Source organism: Sapajus apella, unplaced genomic scaffold, assembly GCF_009761245.1.
Source record: "Sapajus apella isolate SASKATOON/1434 unplaced genomic scaffold, GSC_monkey_1.0 scaffold25, whole genome shotgun sequence".
Lineage (NCBI taxonomy): Eukaryota > Metazoa > Chordata > Mammalia > Primates > Cebidae > Sapajus > Sapajus apella.
This window is the reverse complement of record NW_022436965.1, coordinates 11,758,435-11,781,113: the sequence shown is the minus strand read 5'-3', so window position 1 is coordinate 11,781,113 and position 22,679 is coordinate 11,758,435. Positions and strand designations below refer to the sequence as shown.

Genomic DNA, 22,679 nt, shown 5'->3' with positions numbered 1-22,679 from the left:
TGATCTTTATACTACCAGGCATGAAGCCCAGAGATAAGTATATTTGTAGGTGTCTTCTAAATTTCAAATTGCTGCCTAATTTTGGCATTTTCTAAAATCTCAAATTTTTAAAATCTACCTCAGAGAGGCCAAATGTTCTAGGCATTGATGGCCTCCCATTAGTATAGAATAGAGTCTAAATCTGTTGTAGGATAAAATTCATCAACTTACTAACCGTAACAGCATAAAGAACCTTTCTTGATTGGACACAGTGGCTCACACCTGTAATCCCAGTGCTTATAGAGGCCAACGTGGAAGAATCACTTGAGTCGAGGAGTTTGAGACGAGCCTAGGCAACATAATGAGACCCCATCTACAAAAAAAATACAAAAATTAGCTGGGCATGGCGGCATGCACCTGTAGACCCAGCTACTCAGGCGGATAACAGTTATATGCCCAGTTCCTTCCAGGAATCTTGTAAGAGAGTCTTTGGTTCTGGAGTAGGTGGAGAGGGACTAAAAATCCAGTTTAAGATGACCACAGGTAAAACAAAGAGTAACGTCACTATAAGGTTTGAATATTTTGTTTAATTTGTCTCACCAGAAGTTTTATGTTGAGATGTGGCAGATGAAAAACATTAGTCATGTCGACGGACTTGAGTTGTCCAAATGATTGTCTTCACATTAAACCATTCGCATTCATAGTTTGCCTCACACATTTCTAGATTTTCTTTTTGCTTAAGCAAAAGTTTCATAAGCTATCTTTAAAATTTTAACTTCGCCAATGAATTAAGGGAAGGTTACCTCTAAGCAGTGAATATATTTCTCGAAGGAAATTGCTCCAGAAGGTCTCTAGTAAAGTTGTTGACTGCAAAGATAAGTTAAAGACACTGCGAAACCCAGCATTACTCACACATACTGTACAATGGAATTAGCAGTTTGGACTAGCTACGCCCCTATGGGTTCTGCTCTGTAGCTGTTGAATCCTCAGTATTGGGAAAACAGCCAACAGTTCCTTGAATTTGTTTTAGTCCCACCTGTTCTAAGTATGCACTAATGCTTGTAAAGCTGTCCAGACTTTCTGATTTGAATTGCAGACATATTGGGTTTTTTTCCCCTTTGTAAGATCAGTAAATTAGAAAAAAAAAAAGGTAATAATAAATAAATTTATAATTGTAATTTAGATCTGTAGCACACTAAATATTCTGTGTTTTTGTAATACCAATATTTTGTTGATTTTAGAACTACATAAAATGCATTTCTGGAGATTTTGGTGTTCAGCATATCATACAAAAATAACATTGAGAAATTCATTCATAGATTTGTCTTTATAAGTTGGCCATTTAAATGATGCATGCATTATTTTTGGGGTTTTTTTGTTTTTAAAAATGATAGGTACTTAATACTATGGGTCGTGTTGTTTTGGGAAAATGAACATAAGACATTGTTAAGAATTCAGATTTAATCATTACATGCAAAAGGCACAGATTCAATTTGAAATAGCTTTTATTCAATGGAAGAAGTATTTTCTCTTGGCAAAACTAGAGGTTTCTCTCTAATTTTCTGTCTATATTTTTATAAATAAAATGCATCACTTGGCTGAAATTTTAAAAAAATTTTACTAGAAGTTAGAACAATCTTAGATTTTAAATAAATTGTTAAGTATCTTGAACATGTTATTTAGTTGTGATTTAAAATATAGCTAAGATTTGTTTTACATTGTGGCAAATATTTACAGTTTAGAAAACAAACTAGTCAACATAATTTTTAAAATAACTAGTATATGGATACACATAATTCTCTGCAGCAGTTGGTGGCAGATGAAACTACATTTATAGGTCCCCCTTTTATAGTTACAGTAAAATTCATTTGAAAAACTTTATATGTAGAAATAAATTGTGCAAAGTAATATACAGGTAACATTTACATTTTTAAGAACTGGAAAGTACAAAGTTTGTCATTTAAATTGGTGACTGTCTCTCTTCAGTCAATAGGCTTGATCATCATCTGAACTGCTCTCAACGAGTATGACCCTCCTCTGTATTCAGCCCAGAAAATTCCATCTTGGTGCTTGCTTCTGTAATGGCCGCCTCTGTACCATACTCCATTTAGGTTAGAATGTGCACAGGCATTGTACCACCAGCCTCCTTTATGAAAGTGAGCACAGTTTCCTTTGAGGAAAAAATATAGATACAAACATAAGTTTATTCTAGGTATGGTACTCTGCAATCATCAAAAACTTATTCTGCCTTTAATTTGAACTTCTCTTACTGATCCCAGTTACTTCTATCTTAGCAGTTTTAAATGTCTACATTTATTCTATTGCTGCTGTTGCATCAGCTACTTGAAAGATCACTTATATTGCCTTTTTTTTAAATCTTGCTCTTTTTTTGCTTAATATGTGCCTTTTTAAAAAGGGGGATTTAATTTCCTAGGTAGCAGAGAAGATGCAAGCAGTGTTTATATGTGAAAGAGTTACAGAGGGAGAAATTGGGAAGGAAAGATACAGAAGAAGATAAAGTCTGAGAAAAATTGAATTCTCAAAATAAAATAGCAAAAAATAATACAAAGTAAAATAAAACCAGCAGCCAAATGGGTTTCTGTAAATAAGACATATGTTATGGTCATATCTCTCTACTCTTTTCTCTTCGTTTACCAGTGTTAAATTGGTTAAAACAGAGCTTCTTGCCAAAATACAGCTGGAGAGAAAAACAAATCAATTTAGGGCAGGAATGGGGGAGGATGATGGGAGGGAATCTCTTTATCAAGATCAGAAACCTGGGTTAAAAAATGAAAAGCATATGAAAACTAAATTTAAAATTATATGAATGGTCTAATTGTGTCTTTCTAATGAAAATACTAATTTCCCCTCTGAATCAAGCTTTTTTGTTATTCCTGTACCACATGTCACAATCATCTTGTTTTTCCTCCTCAAAGAAATGCTCTTACACCATGTATCCAAATGGCTTGCATCCTTCACTCCTTGTGAGTCTTTATTCAAATGTTGCTTTCTCACAATAGCTTTTCCTGGCAAACCTGTATAAAATAGCACCCATCCTAGGCCTTGCTGCCCGCCACTTTCTATTTTCTTGCTTGGTTTTATTTTTGAGAGTACTTATTGCCACCTGACAGATCGTTTTGTCTTCTCCAGTGAATAAGCTCCAAAGGGCAGGAACTTGGTTCACTCTTGTATCCACAGTACCTACAACAGTGCCTGACGCGTAGTAGGTGTTCAGTTAGTATTGGTTATGAATTTTAGGCACTTGCACTTTTTTTCCAGGCAAATGTGTTCCTGTTTTTTTCCCAGAAATTTGTTTTTCACATAGATCACACTTTGGGATTGCCTTATAGAAGAGATCCCAAAAGCTCTTTCTTTGAGTAGGTTATATTTCCTCTCAGGGTGACCAAAATTGACCTTTTCAAAATAGCATATATAAATAGATTCTATTTAATACAGAGAAGGTGATGATTCTACAAAGAATGAAATTTTTTTTCGTACGTACCTGCATACATATCTTTATCTCTGTCCAGTGTGGTGAATTGTTTACCATTATGCCACATCATAGAATCCCCTGCATTTCCCTGGTAAGTTCCCAGGCGCAGTCTATAGAATTCATTTTCAGGTTCTAGACGAAAGCTGCTGTATTCTGCATAGACTTTTTTATCACTCCAGTCTTCTAATTCAATCAATAACTTGTAATTATCTTGATTGCTGAGCATATAGATATTTTCCAGTCCAAGCCAATATTCTCCACCAATGTTTCCAAACCCTTTCTATTAATAAATGAAGAAACATGAGTGCATAAATAAATATAGAGATAGTAAACTTTTTTTTCTTTTTTTTGAGACCGAGTCTTGCTGTGTCACTAAGGCTGGAGTGCAGTGGTGCGATCTCGGCTCACTGCAATCTCTGCCTCCTGGGTTCAAGTGATACTCCTGCCTCAGCCTCCCGAATAGCTGGGACTACAGGCTCATGCCATCACACCCAACTACATTTTGTATTTTTTTTTTTTTTTTTTTTTTAGTAAAGATAGGGTTTTCATGTTGGTCAGTCTGGTCTGGAACTCCTGACCTCATGATCTGCCTGCCTTGGCCTCCCAAAGTGTTGGAATTCCAGGTGTGAGCCACCATGCCCAGCCTAGAGATAGTAAACATTTTTATAGGTAAGTGTTAAACATTTGATAGTGTAAAGATATTGGCCATTTATGTGGCAAGGTAAGCTTCCATTTTAGTTCATCACTTGAGTTTTATAAGCCACACATTGTCATTCTGTTTTACGGTTTTTTGTTTGTTTTGCTTTCTTCTAATATGTCAGTATTTATTTGCATAGCTAGCTTCAAATCCTACAAATAAGATAAAGACAAGTGAGAATAAAATTTTTCCATAGCTACTGAAAATATTAGTATACTACTCAAATCCTTAAAAACGGTTTCTGGTATTCATCTAAAGAGCCCAACATTTTTTTCCTAATAGTAATCTTTGTAAAGTAGTAAGATAAGTCATCCAGACTGAAAGGGATCATTTTAAAGTATATCTTCTGTTTTCTTTTTACATTTTAATTTTGACTTTAAAACCAGAGGTGAGAATCATTTTTTTCCACAGGTATAGATAATGAAAAAACATATGAATAGTTATTTTTAACTCTGTATCTTATTTATTGCATAGAATCTTATTTATTGCATCATTGCAAGAGTGGGTTTATTTCACCTCCCTTAGGTTTGCATCACTGATTTACCTTATAATTTTCCCAATTTCTGAAGAAGTTGACAGAGCCGTCTGTTCTTTTCTGAATAACAGTCCAACCTCCAGGATCCAAACTGTTTTCACACCATAGCTGCATTGGTCCATTGCTGTTTTCAGGTTTAATCATATAAATCCCACTGACCGAATGCCCAGCTTCTTTTGCTTGCTGACAGTCTTTGAATGGTCCTATAATTTAAGTATCATTATTATCAGCAAACTTACTATGAGAAGAGACATATTAAAAGTTTTTAATCAAGTTATTTACAGATACTACTTTCTATCATATACGTAATATTATATAAACTAAATAAAAGCATGGCTCCAGTCCTGTTACTGGAACATTAGTTTCATTTTCAACTGTTCTGTTCTTTGTCCATGTATGTATATGTTTATGTTGTTATATAATCCTAATACATGTAGAAAATTGGATTCTGTCTTAACATTTTCATGCACGTATAATCTCCATTCTAGCACTTACAGTAGCTGCATAATAGTCCTTGACATTGATATATGTTTATTCCTCTATCATTGGATGTTGAGTTTTTATGATTTTTGCTGTTATGAAAACACTGCACAAAGTGTCTTCAGTGTTATTGAATTCATTTTTTAATACTATAAAAGTGCTGAGGGATCTATCTACTGGATCAGGGGGTATCAACTCTTTTATAGCCCTACATAGTACCCAATTTACGGTTTTGGAAATTTGCTTTCATTGGAACATGCTAGTACCTTGAGTATTTGTACTCATTGAAAATGGGGTACCAGTCAAATAAGTTTTAGAAATGCAAAATACTATGTTTCCCATTTGGAAATTCACAATATACATTCACATATTAAAGACTGAGAAGCCCTGAAATAAACCAGAGATACCCAAACTCATAGAATCTTAAATTTCCCCCAGTAACACTTAATAACAGCCCGTCAGGAATATTAGCATAAATGCCTATCTAAAGAGTTGTATCAATCTGTATACCTGATAATAATTTTCTCATTTAATCTACAGTTACCTGGTGATGGTTTATAGGTATTCTAGAGATAGGACAATTAACTAAGGTCATGTATCTTAGAAGACGGTAAATCCTAGACATAAATCCCTGTCTAATCCCAGAGTCCCTGCTCCGAACTGCTGTGTTGCATGCATTTGCCCTCATTTTATTTCATAATTTTAGGTATTCTCTATTTTTAATCCACTAATAAGTTCTTCAGATTTTACAAATGACAACACATTCTGTGAAATTACTTTTAGGATGTCTGACTCTTGAACTTGCGATTTCCCTATTTTTGGATCTAGTTAATATTCTTCCGTTTCATCCTCCTCCAGTCTTTCAAGCCTTTTTTAATAAACATGCAAAATATATTAAGGGATTTAGAAAAAAGAGTTACCCTAAAGATCTCTTAGAACAAAAAATGTATAAAAATTCTGATTGCCAAATTTTATATTTTACTAGAAATTTTAAAATTCTGACTTGCATAATTTTTAGAAATTATGTGAGAGTTAAGTAAAGTTCTTAAAAGATTTTCTGTACTATAAGGATAATAGGATTGTTGAAATTTTGAGAAATGTGCTATCTATACTTTGCCAGATATGTACAGTATTCCTTTTGGGCCTTATTAGGATAGAATTGATCTCATTAGATAATTGTGCAACTATAACAATAGAAGGGGTTCTTAGAGACTATGAGCTCTTACTTGTAGATTGTTCCCTAGGACAGACAATTTTTTTTTTTTTTTGGCTTCATGTCATCAATGTTTAAACCCTTAGGAGACTGTCGATAATTTTTTGTTAGTTAAATTTCTCATTTTAAATACAAAGAAATTGAAACTAAACACAAAAATCAAGAGAACATCAGTTTCTGTAGTCCAGATGTTTATTATATTGCATTGATATTTTTTCTCTCAAATTTTTAAAAATTACAATGCAATGTTTATAAATAGTATGAACTACTAGTAAAATTTTGAGAAACTTAAATACTTGTGGTGTCTTTCTTGGATTATGTTTATTTTAGGTATTGTACTTTTTAGTTCTAGAGTTTCAATTTGATTCTTTTCTATAGTTTTTATTTCTCTTTTGAGATGCCCTCTCTTTATATTCATTATAAATATATTTTGCTTTAAGACATTGAAAATAGCTATAACCACTACTTTAAAATTTTTGTCCTCTCAGTTCCAAGTTTGATGAGAGTTTTTATCATGAATGGATTTTGGATTTTTTGAAAGGCTTTTAAAATTATCTTTCTTTTTAAATTTTTTTCTAACTAGACATATCACAGGAATCAAAGGCTTTTAGTCTGCCTACTGAGATGATGATAGGGTTTTTCATTTTGCTGTTGTTTGTTAACACATGAATTACATTTAAAAATGTGTGTGTGTGTGTGTGTGTGTGTGTGTGTGGTTTTGGATTTTGAGCCCGTTGCCCATGCTAGAGTGCAGTGGTGTAATTGTCATAGCTCACCACAGCCTCAAAATCCTGCACTCAAGTGATCCTCCCACCTCAGCTTCCCAAGTAGCTAGGACTACAGGCAAATGCCACCATGCCTGGCTAATTTTTTTTGGGGGGGAGGGGGGAAGAGATGGGGTCTTGGTATGTTGCCCAGGCTGGTCTTGAACTCCTGGTCTCAGTAATCCTCTGACCTTAGCCTCCCAAAGTGTTGGTATTACAGGTATGAGCCACTCCACCAGCCTTTACATTGATTATATTTTGAATGTTAAACTAACCTTGTGTTCCTGGGATAGGCGTGACTTGGTGAAAGTATTCAGAGGCCTTAACACAATACCTAACAAAGTAGTCATCATCGGTAACTGTTAGTTCCCTCATTTCTGCCTTATTCCTCATCTCAACCTATAATGGTAGCTTATGTCATAATTTAGTAGAATATTTAATATTTGCTTATTTAATAAATTTAATATAGCTCATCAAAGATGAATGTATAGTCATTTCTACTGCAGAGAAATATTACTGAAAAACCTCATGCTCTGCAAATTCATGCATTAAAAATAATAGCTAATTTTAGCTGTTAACATAATTTGTATTTAGCTGCAGTTACCTGTGGCATAAAACGTTAATATGCTTCGAAAAAAATCTCATGTAAACCAGTATAACCTCTTTGTTTTGCTAACACTGTTTTCCTTTTTCACCAGTCACGTATGGGCTACTTCACATTACAGAAACATGCATTGTAGTCAAGTGGGAAGAAGGATAAAGAACTTATATTTCAGAAAAGATGAAATTTACAGAATTTTTATTTCCTATGTGGGAGTGAGATGGAAGGAAAAGTGAATTATGACTGCAGGCTCAAACTTAGATTATTTTGTGTAATTCAGGTAGTATATTTGTTTACTTACAGTATTCATAGGCAAGGACTTTATCTTTCAGTGTGTATCCACAGTTTAGCACACTTAGGAATCCAGATATGTAGCTATAAACCTACATGTTTGCTAGCAGTAATGGTTTCCAGAATTCCCTTATTCTTTTCCCTTATTCATGCATTGTTCTTTCAAGAAATGTCTTTCCTGTATCTACTATAGGCTAAGGACTGTTTTAAGCTCATGTTGGGGGTGGGAGAAGTGGCAAGAGAGAGAGAATTCCACTATAATATACTTTGATGGAGTTATATAGGGCACATGGTAGCAAAGCCTAAGAACTAGCTAACCGAGATCTCTGAGGAGCATTGCTCTTATTTTAAAACCTATTTGTATTATAGTTCATGCACACATGAAAGTGGTTTTGTTATAACATACAAATACCTCATTTTGTAAATTTGCATAGTCCGTTATCTTTGTATTGGTTATTCTATGAATTTTTTTTGGTAAATGTTTACATTCATTTGAGTATAGTTTTGACAGTTTACATTTAAGTATATAGTCAAAGGATGGACCTTTATTAGGTTATTTGCTTTGCTGCAGAATATTTAGAAACATCAGTGTTTTGAATGTTGACAGATTATTTGTCAAGTATCATTTACTGCATAGAGTTATACTCATTTTCTGCTATTTAGTAGACACTCAGATGATTAAAACGAAATGGAGAGTTCTGGGTTTTCTGAATCCAGCTTTGATTTGATAAGACTTCAATTATGCAAATTTAAGATTATCTTCAGCTTTAATTTTCAACCCATTTTTTGCATTGGGCTTTCTGTTTATTGTTGGATGTCTGTTAGACTTAGGAAAATGTAATTGAAGTTCTTTTTCAGAACATATGGATAAAATCTAGCAGTATTTACAGCTACTTTTTTCTCCTCAGTAAAGATATTAAATATCAGAATTCAATATTTGTTTGTATTTATTTTTATAAACATACCATTAACCTGTCCTAGTCCACTGTATATTGTTGATCCTGGCAGAAATATTTTCTCATTATTACTTGCAAACCTTATTTACTTTCTGCCCTAAAATTAGATTATCTCTTGTCCCTATCTTAAATGTTTTCACTGCTTTTTCTGTAACATAAACAACATTGCTTGATAGAAATTGTTAAATGACAAATAGAAAATTTTAAGCTTTGTTCTTGAGAAGTCAAATTTAATTTACAGGTTTATGTAATTTCAGAAATAAATTGATTGACATGTAAATCAGGAATTTGTTCACGATGATTCAAGTAGTATAGACTAGAATTACCTTTCTTTTAAAATAGGCATAGTATCCACTTTTTTTTGCAAGAGTCTTTTCAAAGCAGGAAGCTGGAATTCTGTTCTTTGAATCTGAAGAACCAGTCTCTCTGTTCCTCAGTTTATGTGAGGATTAAAGTTTATACAGGGCTAGTGAAATCATATTAATACCTCTGATTCATAGAAAGAAAAATGTTGACGAGTCATGCCAGATTATCTCCCAAGATGTATTTTTTATTAAGAACCCATATTTTGAATAGAATAGTGAGTTTAAAAAGAAAAAAGGATTTCATCCTTTGAATAGCAGCTTTACTGGGAGCCATCTATAACATATGTGTTCTTTTTCTATAAAAAGAACTTTTTAATTATAAAATTACAAAGAAAATCCTTTTTGTGATATGAAACAGCCAATTCAGAGTTTTCAAATAATTGATTAGCAAGTAGAATATTTTGAGAGGTAAACTTTTCTGTTGGGTTGTGCATTAACTTCCAGATTCAACATTTCTGGAGTGGGAAGTTTGAGACAAATACTTTCTAAAGTGACAGTAGAATCTTTCTTGTAATAATATGAATTGCCCAATATCTGTATGTTTAAACTGTATTTAGCAACCCAAACTCTTATTTGTTTAATTATTAAATAATTTATTAATTACTTTGTTATAACTGGCTAATACAGTCATTTTCCAACAGCCCCTTGGCTTAACTAGTTTTTTTGTTTTTTTGTATTAAATGTTAGTATAAGTATTCCACTGGACCCAATTATACCTAAAAAGTGTATTAAGAAGCATTATAAATTAAAAAATATAAATATTTGATGATTTAAAATAAGCCTACCACTAAAAAGCATATTTTTAATTTCTAATGACTACTTTCCAAGTAGTCATTACCTAATACCTGATATGACAAGGAAAGACACATAAAGGGAAGTGTACAAAATATGTAGTAATTAATGGTGGTCAAACCATGTCAGATCATACACAGAGCACTTTTACCTGTATCCTCTCATCTAGTCATCACAATTTTTATTACAAAAGAGGCAACCGTGCCCCAGAAAGCTTTGCTAGAATCCAAGTTTACTGATACTCAGATCTATGCTTTTACGCATGGTGAAGGAACTTTCTCCACTCAGCTCTCCTACAAGGAATAAACTTATTTTTATAAGTATGCTATTTTTGAGATAAAATACCCAAAATGCAGGCACCAAATAACATTAACAGTTAAGAATTTCATTGATTACAACTTGTCAGGCGTATAATTACATTCTCAAACATTTTGTTTTTAAGGTAGAGAAGAAGGTAATGGTTTTGAAAAATGTTTTTTATCTAAATACTATTTTTTATAACTTCATGGGTTTTGAGATAGATTTTTCTTGTAATTGTTTTTAAAGAAAAGAAAAAATTGCCTGTCCTAACACCTTTTGTAAAACGTGTTATAAACGTACAGTTCACTGGCATTAAGAACATTTGTATTGTACAGCCATCACCACCATACATCTCCAGAACTCTTCATCTTACAAAACTGAAACTATTAACTCCCCATGCACCCTCCCCCTAACCTCTGGCAACCACAATTCTACTTTGTGTCTATGAATTTGACCACTCTAAATACTTTATGTAAGTAGAATCATACAGTGTTTGTCTTTTGTAACTGGCTGAACACCTCTTAAAATATACACTGTATATTTTCACCTTATGCATGTAGAGACTTTAGAATGACCATGTACCTCAAAGTAAAGTATAGTAATCAAAATTTCTTGGTGCCAGGGCATACATAAGTACACCAGTAGCTGTCCATCTTTACCCTTTTTGTGCAAGCACCTAAACAGCCTGAGACATTTTTTTCAGAGAGATGTAAAAATAATACAAGTGAATAATTGAGCACATTATGTAAAGGAAATAGCCAGCCTGTTTTTGTTGCTTGTAGTAATTTCATTTAGTAAGAATCACAGAATATTAGAATTTGAAGAGGATATTAGAATAGTCCAGTCCAGCGCACTCATTGGACAAATGAGAAAACATAAACAGAGTGACTTACCCAAGGTCACATAACAAAGGTAATGGTGGAACCAGGTGTTCTTACTTCCATGCTCTTTCCCTTATATGTTCATTAATGTACTAATTAGTGTAGTAATTCTTATGGTGTAGCAAATTATGCCCTTGAATTTAAGAGACCAACATTTATAGAATAAAATAAGTAAAAAGTTAATGCTTACATAAAACAACAAATAATGAATAACAGAAAAAGTTATCTGTCCTTAATTTTTACGTTAAAGAATCATTTATTGAAGATAGGTACACCATTTTTTCATTAAAACAAAATGTGTTTAAGAGGACTTTTGACATACTAAATCCCTAACATGAGGTTTAATTCTGTACCAGTAGTGGATTTTTTTGTACTAACTCTCAGTGTATAATAAAACATAGTATGTTTCGTTTTGTATAAGCATTTTTTTTAAGAAAAGTTTGTATACCCAGTGGATTACTTTATACATCACATTTTCCCTTTGAAAATCAAAGGGGTTGAATTTTTTGTTTGTTTTTGGAGACAGAGTCTCACTCTGTCACCCAGGCTGGAGTGTAGTGACATGATTGGCTCACTGCAACCTCTGTCTCCCAGGTTCAAGTGATTCTCCTGCCTCAGCCTCCTAAATAGCTGGGATTATAGCATATTAAAATGCGAATAATTATTTCTGCTAGAATTGGTTATACCATCTACTCAAGCTTTGGGATCACATAGAATACTTCATGGCAGTTTTCATACTTACATAATTGTATACCTCATCAGTTAAAAAAATTTACACACCTGAATTCTGTTTATTTATAACTTACATATACAAACTACTGATAAATTATATCAAAGCTTTCATAAAACAAAAGTTTTTAAGGATTTCAAAAACAGATTTTCTCTTTTTCTGTTTCTTCTTTCTATACCCAGTGGATCACTTTATACACCACATTTTCCCTTTGGAAATCAAAGGAGTTGAGAGCTTTTTTGTTTGTTTTTGAGACAGAGTCTCACTTTGTCTCCTAGGCTGGAGTGTAGTGGCGCGATCAGCTCACTGCAACCTCTGCCTCCCAGGTTCAAGTGATTCTCCTGCCTCAGCCTCCTCAATAGCTGAGATTACCACCACACCCAGCTAATGTTTTGTATTTTTGGTAGAGACAGTTTTCACCATGTTGGCCAGGCTGGTCTCAAACTCCTGACCTCAAGTGATCCGTCCGCCTTGGCCTTCCAGAGTGCTGGGATTACAGGCATGAGCCATCATGCCCAGTGAGGATATTAATAATGATCATCATTTACCCAATTTAATGATACTCCAGCCTATTGCTACTGTAACGTAGAACATTATAAAATGAACAAATCCAATATGATATACTAAAGTACTTTCATGAGGGTCTTTAGAATGACGACTTTAAGAAGCTCTATAAAAATGTTACCAAATCAGCTAACACTTATTTAGCAGCTGCAGATAAGACACAGTAACCATCTACCAGGAAAGAGCTTATAATATAGTTGGAAGCCATCTTAGTTAGATGTATTATGAGTATATGTAAAGATAACTGATAATTGAAGAGGGGGCTATACGGAATGTCTTTTGTATGCTACAGAGAGTAGAGGTATTCATGGAGAGGAACAATCATTTCGAACCTGTGGTAGTCAACAAGGGCCTCAAGGAGAAGTTGCGGTTTATTTATTTGTTTGCTGGGTTGGTTGGTTGGTTGGTTTGGTTTGAGCCTTACACTTCGAATAGGCAGAAAGCATGGAAAATATTTAGGGGAAACTGAATGGATTTATTTTATTGAAACAGATGGTTTTTATGTAGGAAACTAATGGAAGGTCCACTAGCAAAGTAGGCTTGATTCTTTAGGAGAAAGGACATTATTCTTAGCCAGACTAAGCAAATTGAACTTTTTCTGTTTGCAATGGGAAACTGCTGAGCAGAAGTGTGATATGTGAGTAGTTTAAGAAGGTGGGTCTGCTTGCAATGTAAATATATTTTGATGGAGAGAGAAAATAGAGTTACAGCAGTTGGCAGGCTACTTGTACAGTTACTAATAAGAACTAACATTTGATTGCCAGGCACTATTCTAAGCACTTTTCAGTTGTTAAATCTTACAAGGTAAATACTGTTATCATTCCCATTTCACAGGTAAGGAAACTGAGACACAGATAATTTTTTTTCCCCTAAGATCACATGGCTGGAAGCCTAGGGAGTCTCTGTCTTCTAGCTGCTGCCGTGGATCATTTGAATCTAAACTAGAGCTCTGGCTCTGAATAGAAATGAGGGACATGCACACAAGAGACCAGAAAGGGGACATGGTAGAATTCAGTGAACTGTGTATGGAGCAGGTGGGGAAGTGTCAAAGATGAGCGAAGTTCATTTGGAAATGGGTGACAACATTAATCAAAACAGAGATGTTGAGATCAAATGGTAAAAAGACAGTTCACTATCTTCCAGAAGCATTCAGACCAGCAAGGAGACAGATGTATAAATAAATAACTTCAGTGTAATATCATATAGAAAACATGTTTGAGAAATAGTCAGTCATTTGGGGAAAGAACCACCTAGGTATGTTTGTTTGAATCTGGGAATTTATAACATCAAATATATTATTTGAGTTAAGCCTTGAGATCTGCTAAATTGACAGATAAGCTAAAAGAAGGTGTTTCAGTAAAGGAAGATATGTGAGGTAATGGTGAAATATCCAAATGCAAACATCCAGCTTTGTTTAAATAAGGAGGGAGCGCTCCATTCAGGAATCATCTGAGCAGTGGTGATACTTGAGGCCAAGATATCCTAAAGTAGAGGATCTTGAAGAAAGACTTTTAAGGCATAGAAGGAAGAAGATGCCAGTGAAGTACCTAAAGAAATAGGAAGAATATTAAAATGTAGAAGGCCAAGAAAACAGGGCTGTGAATAGCCAAGTGGTATTCACTGCTACAGACAGATGAAACACTTCGTGATATATTTCTTTCCAGTCTTTGTTCTGTATTTTTATTGTTGTTGTTTAAAATTATTTCATAGTATATGTTTTATGTCCTGTCTTTTCAATAAGTGAATGAACTGTAGTTTCTTTACTCATTTTTGCTTTGTAGCATTTGGGTTTTCCCTTCCACTCTAAGGAAGCAAATCAACTTGTAAAGGATTCTGGGAATGGCTTATGAGAAAATAGTTGCAAGTGTAAAATAAACATAAAATACTTAATTCAGAAAGTTAGCGGTGGGCTTAGTAAACTGAAACAAAGATTAGTTATTCATCTTTGTTTTCTGGACACCTAGATCAGTGACTGATACTGAATGCATGAAGAAAGGAAGAAATGAATTTAAAAGTAGAGTTCAGAATCATGCATGATCAATGCAAGAGTTTTTTTTATAGTAATGAAAATTTATGTTTCTTAGGATACACAGCACTAATTGTTGTTTGTTTAGCCTTGGAAAATAGAACGGATATCTTTTCTTCATGAAGCTGAGGGCAAGAGGCATGGGTTTTGTAAAGATGCTTTCAAGATAAGAAAGAACAAAACCAGGACATGATTAGACTTACTCAGTATAGTAGTAGATATATCATCTACTGAGAGTGGAGATAATGAGGTATAATTACAGCTTGAAGAGGGTGAAAGGAATATTTTACATGTTTCTTTTCAAGAAGATGGTGGTACAAGCAGCAATAGGTACATAAAAGAATTGTTGGGCAGCAGCAATGACCCAGCTGGGGGCTGATAGGATGGTTATGGCGTGCAGGAGTGGTTTGGAGTAGAGCATGGAGTTATTCCTGTCTCAAGACTGCTTTTTTCACAGTATCCACTAAGTTTTTATAAACTCCAAGAACTTTAGAGCCGGAAGAGATGTATTTAAGTTCAATTCGTGATATTAATAAAAAACAAAAATAGAAATTTTAATGTGTATGTATAATATCACAAAATGAAGGATAAGCATTTATTATGAGCATTGTTTCATAAAGCATAAAAATACTAACCTCATACTCCCACTTCTAACAGTAAGAGGTAACTCACCTTCATTGATGAAAGTTACCGGTGGTATCTTGAAAGGGCTTTTGGTGGGAGAAGTTGCCAGATCAGGTAGTGGCATTAAATCTCTGGGATAACCTGGATCCCTCTGAATCTCGTTACCTCCCAGCAGACCAGGAGTATACTGATGGCTGTTAGGAATATGTTGTGGCACCACCTGGACAAGAGGGGGAGACACATGGGTGTCTTGTCGGGAAAATATCCTCAAGCACTGTTCTTCCAACAAAGTGATCATCACTGATTGGTTATTGACGAGATCAGTCAAGGAAGCATATTTCACCTCTAGTTCCCTGTATCTTGTTGCCATCTTCAACATTTCTGTGGTGACATTGAGGATTTTGTTTTCCAGTTGGGAAAGTTCAAGTGAATTATCCCTTTTACGGATAATCTCATGTAATAGTTGCATGTAGAGTTGAGTAACACGAGAGTTCATGTTACGGCTTTCCTTTCTCAGCAGCTTTACCTCATTCACAATGTTTCCATCTACATCCACCACCAGTTGCAGAACATCTATCTCCCGCTTCTGCCTGGAGAGCACATCCTTCAGGTTTTCAAGGTCCATCCTGGTGATCATGTCTTTAATGGTACTTGCATCTTGCCCTTTGGTGTTGACACAGATTGGCCCTGTTATTCTTTGTTCAGGTACCAGGAATGTGTATGCACATTTCTTTACTTCCTCTTTACCGTCTGTGGCACGAGGGTATCTTCTCTGGGTTATTTTTTTAATTTTGAATTGTCCTCCTCTGCAGTGTCCAGCTTCCACTAGCAAGAAGAATAGCACACCTAGGGTCCAGGTAAAAGCCTTCATTTTGAACGAGGTTATAAATGATGTCTTTTGAAAAACAAATAAATGAAGGGAAAAAGCAGAAAGAGTTCATATTAACATATGTTAAAGTCAGTAATATTAAAAACTATCAGAGGGAGGAAAACTACTTATTGGTGTTGATAAATTAGGCTAGAATGAACTTTATTAATTTCTTAAATTTAATATTATGTCGTAGTACTTTGGCATTTGTTTAAAGATTAGGTTTCAGAAAATAGTTCTTCCAGCTGCCACCTTATTGTCATGCTTTTTGTCCCCAGTTTATTGAGCAGATTTTGGTCAGTGTTACTCTGTCCAAAGGTACACTGCTAGTGCTGTTTAGGCTTTTGAGACCCTGATAAGACAGCTTTCTTGCCTTTTAAAAGCTCCCTACCTTAAGACTATGAAAATGGTACATAGTGTTTGTAAGGCACTAATTGAAACATTCTTGCCTAACTAGTATTAAAATTACCAGGTGACCTTACTAGCCAAAGTTTTAGATTCATACTATACACTTCCAATTAAATTGGTCCTCTGTAACAAATTATGCCGTCTTCATTAAAATGTTCGAGAAAGTTAAACATTTCAGACAAATCTAAACCCAGATAGTTTTAGCATTGTGTTTTTTTATTTTTATAGCATCTCCTTTTGGGATTGGTGACAGGTTTTAGAATGATAGAATGCTCACAGTCATTGTGGGTACTTATGTTTCCTGAACCATAATTATATGTACTGTAGCTTATAGATGATTCAGCAGGTTTGTTCTTCTAATAAAAGTCCTACTGAACTGTATTTTAGTAAAGTGTTAGTAATTTTGTATTACCATTAGCAAGGAAAGAAACATAACTGTAATTAAATATGAATGTCAAAGTTGGAAAATGCCTTAGAGACCCTCTCATTCAAGAACCCCTCTGTACTCTATGCATGTTGAAGGCTGAGGCCACACAGGATTAGAACCAGGTCTAGATCAGATTCTCTGACCCATAGTCAATATTTATAGCAGCAGCATGTACACTAAAATATGTGCTTGGAATGTTTTGTTTTTGCTGTAGCAGATGAGAAATACTTGTTCTTTATAGTACGAATTCTTCTGAGGAAACAGCTTCAAGAGCCAAGACTTTTTCTTTTCTCTTTCCTCCCACAAGAGTAGCAGCAGTAGAATGGGGTAAGGTATGTTCACTCCATTGGATCTACTAATGCGCTGGTCTGTTACAGGCTACCTTTTCACTCTTGAGAACTTGATACCTGTCTCCCATTTTTGAAGGATGGCAGTGGATACCCTAAGACAGAGCTTTTCTGTCCAAATTTCTACATAAGTAACTGTTTCTTGATTTAAGAAACCAGCTTCTAGATCGTTTATGCCTGTTACTAGTAATAATACAACAGTAACAGCAATTAATATTTATTGAGTGCTTGTTCAATCTTAGGCATATTTTAAGCCATTTTCATGTTTTACTTATCACCACAACCCTATGTAGTAGATTATTATGATCCCCACTTTCAGATGAAAAACTTGGCATCCAGAAGTTAAGTACCTTATTATCAGGAGTCATACAGCTTCATAGTGATGGAGCCAGAATTTGAATCCAGTCTGAAGACTTCAGAGTTCACGTTTTCAGTTAACCAAGACATTATATGACAAGGTATTCTAAAGAAATTCCTAACAGCAACACTGTTGACAATCCCTTATATTTATGTAGCTTAACACATGTAAACTATTTGCATTTACAACACTGAAGTAAATGCTGTATCATTATATAAAGGAATAAAATCCCTGAGAAGCTAAATCACTTAAATGGGATTCAAACCTTCTACTCCTCTAACTTTTCTAGACCTGTGATTTTTATCCTAGTCATGTCATAACCACAGAGGAGTCTTAAGTTTATGTGTCTTGCTTTTCACAGCCTTTTCCTGGTTTATATCCCCTTTCATTGACCAGTTACTTAATTATGCAGAAGTATTAATGGATAATTTTTGGTAGAATTTGTGTCCAAATTCTGCCAAATCGTTTTTTACATCTCAGACTTTTCTGCAGTTATTTCTTTCCCTCCACATGTATCTGTCAGTTGGTAGTTACGTATCTACCTATGATTATGGACCCCTCCCAAGAACAAAGGTCATGTCAATGAAATGTAGACTCCTCTGCTGTCGCCATGAAGACTGCTGCTACTTTCACTTTCTAAAACCATGTTCTTTTGTTTTTGGCATTTTTCAATTCAATAGTGTCTTCAAAATGGGCAGATAATGAAAATAAGGCAAATATGAAGTCTAGAGAATTCTTTTACTAACAAGAGAGGGAATGAAAACAAAAGATAGGGAGAACATAATACTCTGTATTTCTATCAAGGCCTTCTTTTGCTGACTGATAGCCAAAGCACACATGGGTGAATTTTTTTTTTTTTTTCTTTTTATGTTTTCATACCTTGCTTCCTGACATCTATAGAAAATTTAGACAAACAGTCATCTATTTTATTTTTTAAAATAGACTTTTACTATACAAGAGTAAGTTACCTATAGCAAAAACCGATAAAACATTTATTATATGTCCAGGTTGATGGGATTTAGACATGGAATTTAGCCTGGACTTTTATTTTCTTGTCCTTAGCAAATAAAGGTCATTGTCCTGGGCACATGTATATCATTTTTCCTATATATTTAACTTACCTACTGCTAAAGTTTGTTCATTTTAGTACTAGAATAGAAACTCTTAGATCATAAAATTATTTTACTTAAATAATATTTACTATGAGGTAAACTACCAAAACAAGGAAAATGCAGGAAGTAATATAAAACTCCAAAACAAATACAGTTTTATGAGCAGTATTCTGATTGAACAGCTTGTATTAATACCAGACACAGATTTTTATAGAACAGCTAAAAGCACATCATCCAAGACTGCTGTTAGTATTTTGCATCAGTGTTGTCATTGAAGGACAAAAACCCCAAAATGCTAAAATTTAGATGAATTAAAAACAACTTCCTTGTGTGTATTCTGCCTTGGCTCATTGTGGTTCCTGTAAGAGTAAGGCATAAGAGATACCACTGCCTACCATAAGAGAAAGTAATCTAAATTAGCATTTAAAGGAGGCAGCTAAAAGTTTATTTTTTAAATAAATATAATATGTAACATGTGGGCTGAACTTGAATCTACTGAGAAAAGGGGAATCACTATTCAGGGGTACTGTATATACAATCTAGGTCAGCTGCAGCTGGCTACTGCATTTTTAATAAATGCAAAAGTACTGGCTTCATTGTCACTTAAAGCCGGGTAAGGACCCACATTTCTTAAGTAGTAGACTAGCTACGTCAGGAGTAAAGAACTAGTTTTAAAAATACATTTACTGTTATGTTTTCTAAAAACATTCTCTTATTTAATATTTTCTCACATATGTTCAGTTTTGAAGTGAAAGATCCATAAATCTGTGTTACCTCATAAACCCTTACTGTATATGTTAAAATTTTCCTAGGCCCCAAGAGAATGTTATAAATTAGTTATAAAATACTTAAGTTTAAATCTAGCCTTGGTGTTTTTAGAAAAGAAAAAACTGCATTGAGTTAATTTTATTAGTAGTATTTCTCTTCATAGTTGCTGCATTGCCAGCTATAGAGAGAAGAAACGAAAGTCAGGATTTGCCTTCTTTCGGATGGTAAACTCAGAGAGGCATGTAACTGGCTGTGTCATGCACTGAAAACAGTATGAGGCAATGAAGTTAAATTTATGAAGCATTCAGGATATGTTAGATAAAGAACTGCTAGATTGTGAAATATGTTCTGGGAAGAGACTTGGGAACAATCTAATCCCCTGGATATATTTAAGAAAAGGATAAATAGTTATCTATGTGATTTGGGGTTCAGATTAAATGCTTGCCTTAAGACAACATCAGTAAGAACTGAGGCTTAATGAAGTCTGCACATTCCATAGCATGCAACAACAAAAAAGAGAGATGACAGTATTTCATATCCACTGTTGCTTGGAAATTTTGTTAGAATTTCTTGTAAAATCTGTGTTTAACAGAAATCCTGCCAGTATTTTTTAAATCTTTAAGGAAAGGACATCAAAGCAAAGTTGGAAAAAATTTTAGCTTTACCATTATTTGCTTGTTCAGGATTCTTAACCATTAATATCTTTAATTTTTATAAGGCCAGAGGAGCCCCAAATCTAACAAACCAATGTGTCTTTGGTTTAAGGCATATTATTGGTAACTAGTAATTTTATCTTTAATTGTTTTTATAATGCAGGTAAACAAAGCTCCAGATAAAATATTTAAGGACACCTCTTATGTGTGCTTAACGAACTTATTTCTGTCTAAAAATATTACATATTTTTGGCCTTTTAGTCATATATTTTATTAATTATATCTTCTGAGTTCTTATTTTCTATTGTTAATATTGACTACTAACATAATGCTTTTGTGTGTATATCGATAACTTGCTTTTCCGAGTAATTCCAGTTGTAGCGAGTTTAATTTCTGTCATCCAAATTAAATTACTATTATATGTAAGACTGGAAGGCTATTTAAAATTTTGAGTTGTAACAGGAAATGTCATAAATCAATCTTAAATCTGTACAAGAATTTCTGTTTAATATTTAGTTATACTGTAATTGAGATTTTGTAAAGACTTTCAGCTATTTTTATAACTTAGCTTTGTTTTATGTCTATGCAAAATCCAACAGTTTATGTATATCTTCAGCACACACCTTGTAGCTTCAGGAAGAGAAACTAATTGCGTTTACAACTATTTTCTTTAGCTTGTATTCCTTTGTTTTTAATCATTAAGCTTTAAACCTTATACATTTAATCTGTTACTTGTTAAAATTTCTTTCTACTGTCAGTAAAGCACTTGTTTTCAGAAACCCAGCATGGCTTGCCTGTATCAGTCTGTAATCATATACACTAACTGTCATTAAGTTGAACCTCAAATAATGCATTAACCATCACACAGTACTTAATGTTTTTATGACAGGTTGCAGGATAAATCCTTTTTCAGATGAGGTAAACTGTAGTATATTCCAAAGGTCTTTGTTTAGTAAAAGATTCTGAAATTTCTACTACAAATATTAAATAGTTATGCATTTGATATACATAATATTTTTAAATAAAAGAAATATTAAATACCTTTTTGTATCTGTTGATACAGTGAATCCAGAAACTTGCTGCCTTATTCTTGATTTTAAAAATTAGTGTAGAAGTTTGTTCATCTGTTACTTTAATGGAAGCTGCATTTTTGTTTTGGACCGTTGAATCCACGCTGTAAGAAGGAACTTCTTTTTCCTTTTACAATACTAATCAATTGAATTTGACAAGCCACCTATGTAATTTTAAGTAGTATAGTAGAAGATCTGGTCTGTGGGCCGTCTTTAATCCAGCAGAGAAAGCGCTGTAGCTTTGCTCTGTCTGCCACATGGAGAAATGCAGTAACCAGCTGCAGCTGACCTAGATTGTATATACAGTACCCCTGAATAGTGATTCCCTCTTTCTCAGTAGACTCAAGTTCAGCCCACATATTACATCACCAGAAATTGCTGGAGACTGGGGGCGGGAATCTCCTCCTTAGGATTTCCTCTTTGTAGCCTTAAATAGGGGGGTGGGATCAGCAGGAGGTTGAATAGTTTTGAACAAGGAGAGATTGTGTGCAGGTTGAAGGAAGGGCACCATCTGGAAACAAACTATCATAGTTCAGCGGGCAATTATAAAACAAACATTTTAGTCTGCTGGCCAGAGATCTTTTTAAGTTGAATACGAAAAAAAATAGTATTCAACTTCACTTAGAAGTAGTTGCAGGCTGGTGAGTTTGGTTTTTGTTAACAAAGAGCAAGAGCTAGACTTTGTCAGGAGGCAGCCACCTAAATAATGTAATACTCTGTATAGTCTAGAAGAATTTGTAAACATTTTACTTATTAAGTTGCTAATGAAAGTTTTAAACTTAAAAGATACTTGACGTTGTTGTAATATGTTATGTTTTACCGTGAAATGTGTCTTAAGAGAAAACTGCTTTTATATGTAATTACCAAACATAAGTCAAATTCTTTCAGATAGTTAATACTTTTAAATATTAAATTCTGGTGTTACATAATGTCACATCCTCCTATTCTACAAAATGACCCTCTTCTCTGTATAAGGTCATTCTTATTAATTGATGTGGTGTGGTTTAAAAACAAACATAACCCTGAACTGAGTGAAAAAACAAGGAAGCTCTGACTCTCCACTAACTGTGTGAACTTAGACAAATGACTTTACCCACCTCTGTCCAGGTTCTTCTGCTATGAAAATAAGGTGCTAGAAGATTAATAAGTGTTGAGTACAACTATACTGTTGTATTGATTAAAGAAATGTTAAGTAACTCAGTAGCTGAAGAAACACAAATTTAGGCTTAAATAACTTAGCTTAGTACTTAAGTACAAGCAGTAGAGCTGGGATTTGAATCTAATGCCAAAGCATTATACCATACTGTCTGTCATTGATTACCTTTACCTAGTTGCTGTAAGCTGCTTCTAGATAAAACTTTTGGGCTTTCTTTACAT

At 34.0% G+C, this 22,679-nt stretch overlaps 2 protein-coding genes across 8 annotated transcripts in view; one reads left to right on the top strand and one right to left on the bottom strand.

Moving 5' to 3' along the window:
• Positions 1 to 22,679, top strand: part of RALGPS2 (Ral GEF with PH domain and SH3 binding motif 2) — a 189,175-nt gene that overhangs the window by 105,394 nt on the left and 61,102 nt on the right. The gene's annotated exons all lie outside the window — the stretch shown is intronic.
• Positions 549 to 21,928, bottom strand: ANGPTL1 (angiopoietin like 1). 2 transcript variants are annotated; one of them, XM_032291293.1, is made up of 5 exons: positions 21,278 to 21,928; positions 15,340 to 16,191; positions 4,714 to 4,907; positions 3,482 to 3,752; positions 549 to 2,149 (listed from the first exon to the last, which is right to left on the bottom strand). In XM_032291293.1, exons 2-5 carry the CDS (start codon positions 16,160 to 16,162, stop codon positions 1,962 to 1,964), a joined length of 1,476 nt encoding a protein of 491 aa, XP_032147184.1. In that variant the 5' UTR covers positions 16,163 to 16,191; positions 21,278 to 21,928; the 3' UTR covers positions 549 to 1,961. The 2 variants fall into 2 exon arrangements, with proteins under 2 accessions (XP_032147184.1, XP_032147186.1); XM_032291295.1 differs by lacking the exon at positions 21,278 to 21,928 and having other exon boundaries at positions 15,340 to 18,616.